This window comes from Lampetra fluviatilis, chromosome 67 (genome assembly GCF_964198595.1).
Source record: "Lampetra fluviatilis chromosome 67, kcLamFluv1.1, whole genome shotgun sequence".
NCBI classification, from domain to species: domain Eukaryota; kingdom Metazoa; phylum Chordata; class Hyperoartia; order Petromyzontiformes; family Petromyzontidae; genus Lampetra; species Lampetra fluviatilis.
Genome location: NC_136341.1, coordinates 5787900 through 5798430, shown reverse-complemented (window position 1 = coordinate 5798430; position 10531 = coordinate 5787900). Strand labels below are relative to the sequence as shown.

The window sequence follows — 10531 nt, the reverse complement described above, 5'->3', positions numbered from 1 at the left end:
TCCTTCCGCAGGAATGTGTTAACTACCTCGTAAGTGCGGTGTTCGTAAGTGTGTGTTCGTGTGGGTGTTAGCACGGGCTGGAGAAGAGATGGAGTGATGTGGTACAGGAGGACGTGGAGCTGAGTGGACTTGCCGATGACTGGTACCAGCGGTGTGTCAAGATCGGCCTCTGTGGAGGAGGCTCGTGAAGGACGCTACTGGGCAGTTGGAGGCAGTCGCCCTCCAACAACAACGGAGGGCGGAGGAGCGACGCTCACAACAACGAGCGGAGCGCCGGGTGGATAAAGCACAGCAAGTTGGCACAGTAGGGGGCACAGGTGGTGCATCAGCCAGTCATCTCGGTCATCTCGGTCAGTCGACCCGTGGCACCTGCTGGGTCTGCCCCGTGACCTCATGCCAGCGGGCGTTCGACACTTCACGTGGCAGCCTCAAGGTGCACATGGCCTGGCACAAGCGTCGTGGTGACGTCACCGCCACTTAGTGGCGAATGGCGGTTGTTGTTGTTGTTAGTGCGGTGAGGCCTGCCTGTGCGCACACAGAATCCACATGCAGCGTGTCGCTTCAGCCGTCGAGTTTATTTAGAGGAGGGGGGCGACAAAAATACGGCAGACTTCATTGGGACGGTCAAACACGCGAGTTTTAGCGGCCAGTATGATTAATATTAAATAATTTTGGGTTAGATCGCGCAAGTATAAATGTGCCGTGACCCTCCACCGCCCCCGACACAGCCGACTGGAATGGGATTCGTCACGGAAACAAGAGGGGGTCATTGCAGGCCGCGCGCCGCCTTCCGCGGCCGTCTGGAACGCTCTTCCCTTCCGATATTAGGAAGCCGCCGGGAGCCGTGATGCTACTTTTACATCGTCGTCGTCATCGTCGTCATCGTCGTCGTCATCATCATCGTTATCGTCGTTATCGTCGTCATCGTCGTCATCGTCATCATCGTCATCATCATCGTCGTTGTCATCATCGTCGTCATCATCGTCATCGTCGTCATCGTCGTCATCATCGTCATCATCGTCGTCGTCGTCATCATCGTCATCATCGTCATCGTCGTCGTCGTCGTCGTCGTCATCATCGTCGTCGTCATCATCGTCGTCGTCGTCGTCATCATCATCATCGTCGTCGTCATCATCGTCATCATCGTCAACCGTCGTCATCGTCGTCATCGTCGTCATCGTCGTCGTCGTCGTCATCATCGTCGTCATCGTCGTCGTCGTCGTCATCATCGTCGTCATCATCGTCGTCATCATCGTCATCATCGTCATCATCGTCATCGTCGTCATCATCGTCATCGTCGTGTCTCTCTGTGTGTGTATTTCGACCCTTGCGATGGCACTTTGTGCGACGACCGTGGACATGAACAAGGGGCACCGCCGGCTGACCAATCAGCCCTGGCTTGGCCTGCAGACCAAGTTGGCGCCCTGGGTACGGGGTCGACGGCTTTCTCTTCAGCTCGATGTGCGTCTCAGCCGCGTAGCCCCAGACGCTACGGCCTGCGGCGGTGAGCGAGTCTCAGGCGCTACAGGCTGCGGCGGCGAGCGAGCCGCCGGGAATCCGTAGAGACGCCTGAGGGCCGAGCGTGCAGCCTCCTCCTCGGCTACGAGCGGCGTCTCTCCCGGAGCCTCGGAGAGAACGCGGCCATCACTGGAGGGGGGGTGGAGAGGGGGTAGGGAGATAAGGGGGTAGGGAGATAGGGGGTAGGGAGATAGGGGGTAGGGAGATAAGGGGGTAGGGAGATAGGGGGGTAGGAGATAGGGGGTAGGGAGATAAGGGGTAGGAGATAGGGGGTAGGGAGATAGGGGGTAGGAGATAGGGGGTAGGGAGATAAGGGGTAGGAGATAGGGGGTAGGAGATAGGGGGTAGAGAGATAGGGGGTAGGAGATAGGGGGTAGGGAGATAAGGGGTAGGAGATAGGGGGTAGGGAGATAGGGGGGTAGGAGATAGGGGGTAGGGAGATAGGGGGTAGGAGATAGGGGGTAGGGAGATAAGGGGTAGGAGATAGGGGGTAGGGAGATAGGGGGTAGGAGATAGGGGGTAGGGAGATAAGGGGTAGGAGATAGGGGGTAGGGAGATAGGGGGGTAGGAGATAGGGGGTAGGGAGATAGGGGGTAGGGAGATAGGGGGTAGGGAGATAGGGGGTAGGGAGATAGGGGGTAGGGAGATAGGGGGTAGGGAGATAGGGGGTAGGGAGATAGGGGGTAGGGAGATAGGGGGTAGGGAGATAGGGGGGTAGGGAGATAGGGGGTAGGGAGATAGGGGGGTAGGGAGATAGGGGGGTAGACATAGGGGGTAGGGAGATAGGGGGTAGGGAGATAGGGGGTAGGGAGATAGGGGGTAGACATAGGGGGTAGGGATATAGGGGGTAGGGAGATAGGGGGTAGGGAGATAGGGGGTAGACATAGGGGGTAGAAAGATAGGGGTAGGGAGATAGGGGGTAGGGAGATAAGGGGGTAGGGAGATAGGGGGTAGACATAGAGGGTAGGGAGATAGGGGGGTAGGGAGATAGGGGGTAGGGAGATAGGGGGGTAGGGAGATAGGGGGTAGGGAGATAGGGGGTAGACATAGGGGGTAGGGAGATAGGGGTAGGGAGATAGGGGGGTAGGGAGATAGGGGGTAGGGAGATAGGGGGTAGGGAGATAGGGGGGTAGGGAGATAGGGGGGTAGGGAGATAGGGGGTAGGGAGATATGTGGTAGGGAGATAGGGGGGTAGGGAGATAGGGGGTAGACATAGGGGGTAGGGAGATAGGGGGTAGGGAGATAGGGGGTAGACATAGGGGGTAGGGAGTAATGGGGTAGGGAGATAGGGGGGTATGGAGATAGGGGGTAGGGAGATAGGGGTAGACATAGGGGGTAGGGAGATAGGGGGTAGGGAGATAGGGGGTAGGGAGATAGGGGGGTAGGGAGATAGGGGGTAGGGAGATAGGGGGGTAGGGAGATAGGGGGTAGGGAGATAGGGGGTAGGGAGATAGGGGGTAGGGAGATAGGGGGTAGACATAGGGGGTAGGGAGATAGGGGGTAGGGAGATAGGGGGGTAGGGAGATAGGGGGTAGACATAGGGGGTAGGGAGATAGGGGGTAGGGAGATAGGGGGACATAGGGATAGAGGATAGGAAGATAGGAAGGGGGTAGGGAGATAGGAGATAGGGGATTGGGAGGGGGTAGGGGGATAGGGGAAAAGGGGGATGGGGGAGTCGGGCACACAGAGACACGAGTCAAGTGGATGCCACTGGAGAGACAAAGGCGGCCGGGCGTGGTGCTGGTAGCCACCCACCCCCTCGTGTGCCACAGCGCCGGTAGCCTTCACAGGTGCTGCTGCTGCTACTCTTCCAGAGAGAGACACAAAGAGAGACAGAGACACAGAGAGAGACAGAGAAAGAGGGAGACAGAGAGAGACACAGACAGAGAGACAGACTGAGAGACACAGACAGAGAGAGACAGAGAGAGACAGACTGAGAGAGACAGACAGACAGACAGAGAGAGACAGACACAGAGACAGACAAAGACAGAGTCAGACAGAGTCAGACAGAGAGACAGAGACACAGAGACAGACAGAGTGAGAGAGAGACAGAGAGAGACAGACAGAGAGAGACACAGAGAGAGACAGAGACACAGAGAGAGACAGAGAGAGACACAGACAGAGAGACAGAGACAGACAGAGAGAGAGACAGACAGAGAGACAGGTGCGTTCCAGACGGCCGCCCACCTGTACACGGCCACCATGTGACAGGGCAGGGCGCTGGCTGCTCCGGTGCTCCGGGTGATCCGCGGCTCCGGAGGGGAACGGCCGCGACGCTCCATCTCCGCCCGCAGGAGCCCCATGGGGTCACGCACGGGCCACAGGGTGAAGAGGTCGCGACCCCCGCCCAGCTGGGGCAGCACGAAGCTCTGTGGGGGAGGGGTTATGGGGGGGGGGGCACACGGGGGAGGGGGGTCCGGAGGGGGGGGGGGGTGTTGTGGGTGGTGAGTGGTGAGTAGTGAGTGGTGAGTGAGTGGTGAGTGAGTGGTGAGTGAGAGTGGTGAGCAGTGAGCGAGAGTGGTGAGCGGTGAGAGCGAGTGGTGAGTGAGTGGTGAGTAAGTGGTGAGTGAGTGAGTAGTGAGCGGTGAGTGGTGAGTAGTGAGTAGTGAGTGAGTGGTGAGCGGTGAGAGCGAGTGGTGAGTGAGTGGTGAGTAAGTGGTGAGTGAGTGAGTAGTGAGCGGTAAGTGGTGAGTAGTGAGTAGTGAGTGAGTGGTGAGTGAGTGGTGAGTGGTGAGAGCGAGTGGTGAGTGAGTGGTGAGTAAGTGGTGAGTGAGTGAGTAGTGAGCGGTAAGTGGTGAGTAGTGAGTAGTGAGCGAGTGAGTGAGTGAGTGGTGAGCGGTGAGAGCGAGTGGTGAGTGAGTGGTGAGCACCTGCAGGAAGGTGGAGGCACGCTCCTCACCACCGCTGGCTCTCACGAGGCTCACGATGGCGAGTAGCGAGCGAGCGAAGTGAGCGAGTGAGCGAGTGAGCGAGCGAGTGAGTGAGCGAGTGGTGAGCGAGTGAGTGAGTGGTGAGTGAGTGGTGAGCACCTGCAGGAAGGTGGAGGCTCGCTCCTCACCACCGCTGGCTCTCACGAGGCTCACGATGGCGAGTAGCGAGCGAGCGAGTGAGTGAGCGAGTGAGCGAGTGAGCGAGCGAGTGAGTGAGTGAGTGAGCGAGTGGTGAGCGAGTGAGTGAGTGGTGAGTGAGTGGTGAGCACCTGCAGGAAGGTGGAGGCTCGCTCCTCACCACCGCTGGCTCTCACGAGGCTCACGATGGCGAGTAGCGAGCGAGCGAGTGAGCGAGTGAGTGAGTGAGCGAGCGAGTGAGTGAGCGAGCGAGTGAGTGAGCGGTGAGTGAGTGGTGAGCACCTGCAGGAAGGTGGAGGCTCGCTCCTCACCACCGCTGGCTCTCACGAGGCTCACGATGGCGAGTAGCGAGCGAGGTGAGCGAGTGAGCGAGCGAGTGAGTGAGCGAGTGGTGAGTGAGTGAGTGAGTGGTGAGTGAGTGGTGAGCACCTGCAGGAAGGTGGAGGCTCGCTCCTCACCACCGCTGGCTCTCACGAGGCTCACGATGGCGAGTAGCGAGCGAGCCAGCGCCGAGTCAGGGGGGGGGTCGCGGGCGGCCAGCACCAGGTGAGCCAGACCCAGAGCCCTCGCCACCCCACCCAGCGTCTGGGGGGGGGGGGCACGGGGGGGGGGGGGGGGCACGGCGGTGGTGGTCAGACTTGGTGGTGGTGATGAGACTTTGTGGTGGTGATGGTTGTGGTGATGGTGGTGGTTGTGGTGATGGTGGTGGTGATGATGATGGTGGTGGTGATGGTTGTGGTGATGGTGGTGGTGATGATGATGGTGGTGGTGATGGTTGTGGTGATGGTGGTTGTGGTGATGGTGGTGGTGATGATGATGGTGGTAGTGATGGTTGTGGTGATGGTGGTGATGGTGGTGGTGGTGATGATGATGGTGGTGGTGATGGTTGTGGTGATGGTGGTGATGGTGGTGATGGTGGTTGTGGTGATGGTGGTGATGGTGGTTGTGGTGATGGTGGTGGTGATAGTGGTGGTGGTGATGGTGGTGGTGATGGTGGTGGTGATAGTGGTGGTGGTGATGGTGGTGGTGATGGTGGTGGTGATGGTGGTGGTGATGGTGGTGGTGGTGGTGATAGTGGTGGTGATAGTGGTGGTGGTGATAGTGGTGGTGGTGATGGTGGTGGTGATGGTGGTGGTGATGGTGGTGGTGATGGTGATGGTGGTGGTGATGGTGGTGGTGATAGTGGTGGTGATAGTGGTGGTGATAGTGGTGGTGAGCCTCTCCACCAACACGACAACAAATCCCCCCCCCACCACCCCCCACCCACCACCTCCTCACCTCATCGCTCATCAGAAACATCCTTAGGGCGACGCGTCCTTCGTCGGGCATCTGTGGGAAGGCCCCGGCCAGCTCCGAGTCCAGGACTTCCCCGGCCAACCGGGCCCCATCGGCGGCCAGATCGCCGTGGTTCTCGTGGTCGCCGTGGCCGCTGTGGCCGCTGAGGCCGCTGTGGTCGGAGGGGCCGCTGTGGTTGGAGGGGCCGCCGTGGCCGCCGTGGCCGCTGAGGCCGCTGTGGTCGGAGGGGCCGCTGTGGTCGGAGGGGCCGCCGTGGCCGCTGAGGCCGCTGTGGCCGCTGTGGTTGGAGGGGCCGCTGTGGCCGCAGGGACTCCGGAGGGCCACGGCGAGACGCTCGGTGCTCAGGAGCTCCTCGCCCAGGCGGAAGGCGAGCGCCGTGAGCTCGGCACTCAGGTCAAAGTTGTCGCGCTCGCGTCTGTGCGGCGGTGGTGGTGGTGGTTGTGGTGGTTGTGGTGGTAGTTGTGGTGGTAGTTGTGGTGGTGGTTGTGGTTGTGGTGGCGGTGGTGGTGGGCAGTGGTGGTGGCGGTGGGCGGTGGTGGTTGTGGTGGCGGTGGGCAGTGGTGGTGGCGGTGGTTGTGGTGGTGGTGGTGGTTGTGGTGGTAGTTGTGGTGGTTGTGGTGGTGGTGGTGGGGGTGGCGGTGGTGGTGAGCAGTGGTGGTTGTGGTGGCGGTGGGCAGTGGTGGTGGCGGTGGTTGTGGTGGTGGTGGTGGTTGTGGTGGTGGTTGTGATGGTGATGGTGGTGATGGCGGTGGTGGTTGTGGTGGTGGTGGGGGTGGTGGTGGTGGTGGTGGGGGTGGTGGTGGTGGCGATGGTGGCAGTGGGAGGAGGAGAGGGGGAGGGAAGGAATGACACAAATGCACGCCACGTTTTCTCATTGAAAATAGGTCAATTCCAAAATGTCACTGTCCTGCTCACAAAAGCAAAGTTTGTGGTGAATAAAAGCCATTTTCTGGACAAACATTTGTTTTTACTGGTAGGAACCCACTGGTTCCCCCAGCCCATAGGGAATTATTGTGTCCGTCCATCGTGCAGTGAGGGGCTGGGTGGGGAGGGGAGGGGCTGGGTGGGGGGTGGGAGGGGCTGGGTGGGGAGGGGCTGGGTGGCGAGGGGCTGAGTAGGGAGGGGCTGGGTGGGAAGGGGAGGGTGGGGAGGGGCTGGGTGGGGAGGGGCTGGGTGGGGGGTGGGAGGGGCTGGGTGGGGAGGGGCTGGGTGGCGAGGGGCTGAGTAGGGAGGGGCTGGGTGGGAAGGGGAGGGTGGGGAGGGGCTGGGTGGGAAGGGGAGGGTGGGGAGGGGCTGGGTGGGGAGGGGAGGGTGGGGAGGGGCTGGGTCGGGTGGGTGGGGCTGGGTGGGGAGGGGCTGGTCACCCCGTGGTGCCCTTATAAAACTCAACGTTTCACCTACTCACGCCGGCTTGTGCCCGCCCTCACAGTCGGACATATTTGCGGAATACACCACGCCCTGGCCGTTGACCCTGGCCATTGACCGAGCAACCCAACGTTGCTACCAGCTCCCTCCGCAGGAATGTGTTGGTTCTTTCGGTAAAGTCACGTAGAATGGAAATGATAAAATAATAAAACATAATAAAATCATTCTCACGACGTTTCGGCCACAACGCAAGCAGCCGTCCTCAGGTGAAGAGCAGGTCTGTCGAGAAGACAGAGTCTGAAATTTATTGTATTTTATTATGTTTTATTTTTATTATTTTATTATTTCCCTTCTACGTGACTTTACCGAAAGAACCAAGAAGATGAATCCCTGCAGTCACGAAAGCTTTAAATCGAAATAGTTTTTTTTACTTTACATTTTACTGTGCAATACAGTATTGTAATTAATAAATACGTACGGTATATCGTTTATACAGTACGCTACTGTAAATTGCTCTGTTTTGCAAAATTATCACCGTTCTTTAAGACTCCTGGGTAGGCTAGGCCGTTTTCGACTTACAATATTTTCGACTTACAATATTTTCGACTTACAATATTTTCGACTTACAATATTTTCGACTTACAATATTTTCGACTTACAATATTTTCGACTTACAATATTTTCGACTTACAATATTTTCGACTTACAATATTTTCGACTTACAATATTTTCGACTTACAAAATTTTCGACTTACAAAATTTTCGACTTACAAAATTTTCGACTTACAAGATTTTCGACTTACAAGATTTTCGACTTACAAGATTTTCGACTTACAAGATTTTCGACTTACAAGATTTTCGACTTACAAGATTTTCGACTTACAAGATTTTCGACTTACATTATTTTCGACTTACTAAATTTTCGACTTACAAAATTTTCGACTTACGATGGGGTCGTCGTAACGCATCTCCGCCGTAAGTCGGGGACTACCTGTACATGAACGCGCACTCGGTAGACACGTGGCTAAGGGCAGAAGCGTGCTGACTTTGACGAAGGTTATACACACAGACAGAGATTCCACGCCGTGTAGCAAGCCTGGAACTTAGGTGCTGAACGATTTGGTGGGAAAGATCTCATTGCGATTTTTCTGACTGCGATTTGATTTGATTTGCGATTACATTTTTTAAAAGTCAAGCTTCGGTTCAATGTTCACTGTGTAATAGATTTAAAACACGTGGTAATGGAGCATTGCCACATGCAACCATCAAAATATGAACTGCTCTAGATATTCCAATGCAAGGATAAGAACTTAAAATATATTAATAGCCATGTACTTATAAAAAAAATAATAGAAATGGAACAATCGATCATAGAACAACTGTTAAGTTAAATAAAGTTATAATAATAAAAATTAAAAACAATTCAAATAAGAAATAGGAACTTTTAAAATCGCTAAAAAAATCGCAGCCTTTTGCAATTTCCTAATCGCATTGTTTCAAATTGCGATTTCGATTTTGAAATCGATTAATTAAATCATTCAGCCATCGCCTTGTAACACAACAGACTGTTGGGGCAAGTGGTGTTGTAATAGGTGCTCGCTAACAGCACCACCACACACATAAAGACAAAGGTCCCCCGTGTAGCCTTCAATAGACTGTTGGGGCAAGTGCTGTTAGTAGCAGCAGCGTCTACGAAGACCGGCACACGAGGGGGTGGGTGGCCAGCATTTGAGGCCGAGTCGACCTAGGGGAGACCCAGGTTACACACACACTGACACGCGCAGGGTTCTTCGCCCACGTTTGGTGAAATATGGTCGCAAATAAAATCAATCAACCACGGCCCTGGCTACGGATATTAGACGTTAATTCAAACGTTAAAGCAAGGAGGGGGGGCGGGCCTCTACGGGCCCTAGCGCCTTGCCTGAAATCCCCCCCCCCCCGCTCACCGTAGTGGGATGAGGCCCGACGTTAATTCAAACGTTAAGGTGGGAGGCCTCTACGGGCCCTAGCTCCTTGCCTGAAATCCCCCCCCCCCCGCTGCCCGCCACCCTGCTCACCGTAGCGGGATGAGGCCCGACGTTAATTCAAACGTTAAAGCAAGGCCTATACGGGCCCTAGCGCCTTGCCTGAAATCCCCCCCCCCCCCCGCTGCCCGCCACCCCGCTCACCGTAGCGGAATGAGGCCCGACGTTAATTCAAAAGTTAAGATGGGAAGCCTCTACGGGCCCTAGCGCCTTGCCTGAAACCTTCCCCCGCTCACCGTAGCAGGGGCGGCGGCTTCCCGGCCTTGCGCTCCATGCGTGCTTGAAGTGCGAGGTAGGCGCGTAGCCATCGCTTGTGCCCACGCTGTTGTTGTTGTTGGTGCTGCTGCTGCTGTTGTTGTTGCTGTTGCTGAGGACGGTGGAGGATGTGATGGTGATGGAGGAGGAGGGGAGGTCGCAGCAGCAGCAGCGGCCGCGAGGTGACGGCGGTCAGGGACCGCAGCGAGGCCGACAACGCGGCCATCAGTGCGGGGTGAGTGGTGGGTGAGTGGTGGGGGGAGTAGTGGAGGGAGTAAGGAAAGTGGTGGGGGGAGTGGTGGGGGGTGGGGTGAGTGGTGGGGGGGGAGCAAGGAAAGTGGTGGGGGGAGAAGTGGGGGGAGTAGTGGGGGGTGGGGGGAGTGGTGGCGAGTGGTTCGAGGAAGTGGTGGGGGGGAGAAGTGGGGGGTGGAGGAGTGAGTGGTGGGGGGAGTGAGGGGAGAAGTGGGGAGTGAGGGGAGTAGTGGGGGGGAATAGTGGGGGGTGGGGGGAGTGGTGGGGGGAGTGGTGGGGGGAGTGAGGGGAGTGGTGGGGGAGTAAGGAGAGAGGTGGGGGGAGTGGTGGGAGTAGTGGGGGTGGGGGGAGTGGTGGAGAGTGGTTCGGGGGAGTGGTGGGGGGGAGAAGTGGGGGGAGAAGTGGGGGGGGAGTGAGGGGTGGGGGGAGTGAGGGGAGAAGTGGGGAGTGAGGGGAGAAGTGGGGAGTGAGGGGAGTGGTGGGGGGAGTGGTGGGGGGGAGAAGTGGGGGGAGAAGTGGGGGGGTGGGGGAGTGAGGGGTGGGGGGATTGAGGGATGAGAAGTGGGGAGTGAGGGGAGTGGAGTGGTTGGGGGAGTGGTGGGGGGGAATAGTGGGGGGGGGGTGGGAGTGGTGGGGGTGGGGGGAGTGGGGGGAGTGGTGGCGAGTGGTTCGGGGGAGTGGCGGGGGGGGGGAAGTGGGGGGTGGGGGAGTGAGGGGAGTGGTGGGGGGAGTATTGGGGGGAGTAGTGGGGGG

The 10531-nt window shown here is 57.6% G+C and overlaps 1 protein-coding gene across 1 annotated transcript; it reads right to left on the bottom strand.

Annotated features, from left to right (window-relative positions):
* Window positions 1-562: 562 nt before the first annotated feature.
* Window positions 563-9795, bottom strand: MRPL44 (mitochondrial ribosomal protein L44). The gene is made up of 5 exons (XM_078882738.1): window positions 9508-9795; window positions 5865-6297; window positions 5016-5171; window positions 3706-3887; window positions 563-1647 (listed from the first exon to the last, which is right to left on the bottom strand). Exons 1-5 carry the CDS (start codon window positions 9750-9752, stop codon window positions 1452-1454), a joined length of 1212 nt encoding a protein of 403 aa, XP_078738864.1. The 5' UTR covers window positions 9753-9795; the 3' UTR covers window positions 563-1451.
* Window positions 9796-10531: the final 736 nt, after the last annotated feature.

Bases quoted from the DNA above. Each gene is read 5' to 3' on its own strand.
- MRPL44 (XM_078882738.1), bottom strand. From the start codon at position 9,752: ATGGCCGCGTTGTCGGCCTCGCTGCGGTCCCTGACCGCCGTCACCTCG. The intron at 6,298-9,507 runs GTGAGCGGGGGA...ACCGCCGCACAG, and splicing joins AAGCCGCCGCCCCTGCTACG to ACGCGAGCGCGACAACTTTG. The intron at 5,172-5,864 runs GTGAGGAGGTGG...CCCCCCCCCCAG, and splicing joins TGTTTCTGATGAGCGATGAG to ACGCTGGGTGGGGTGGCGAG.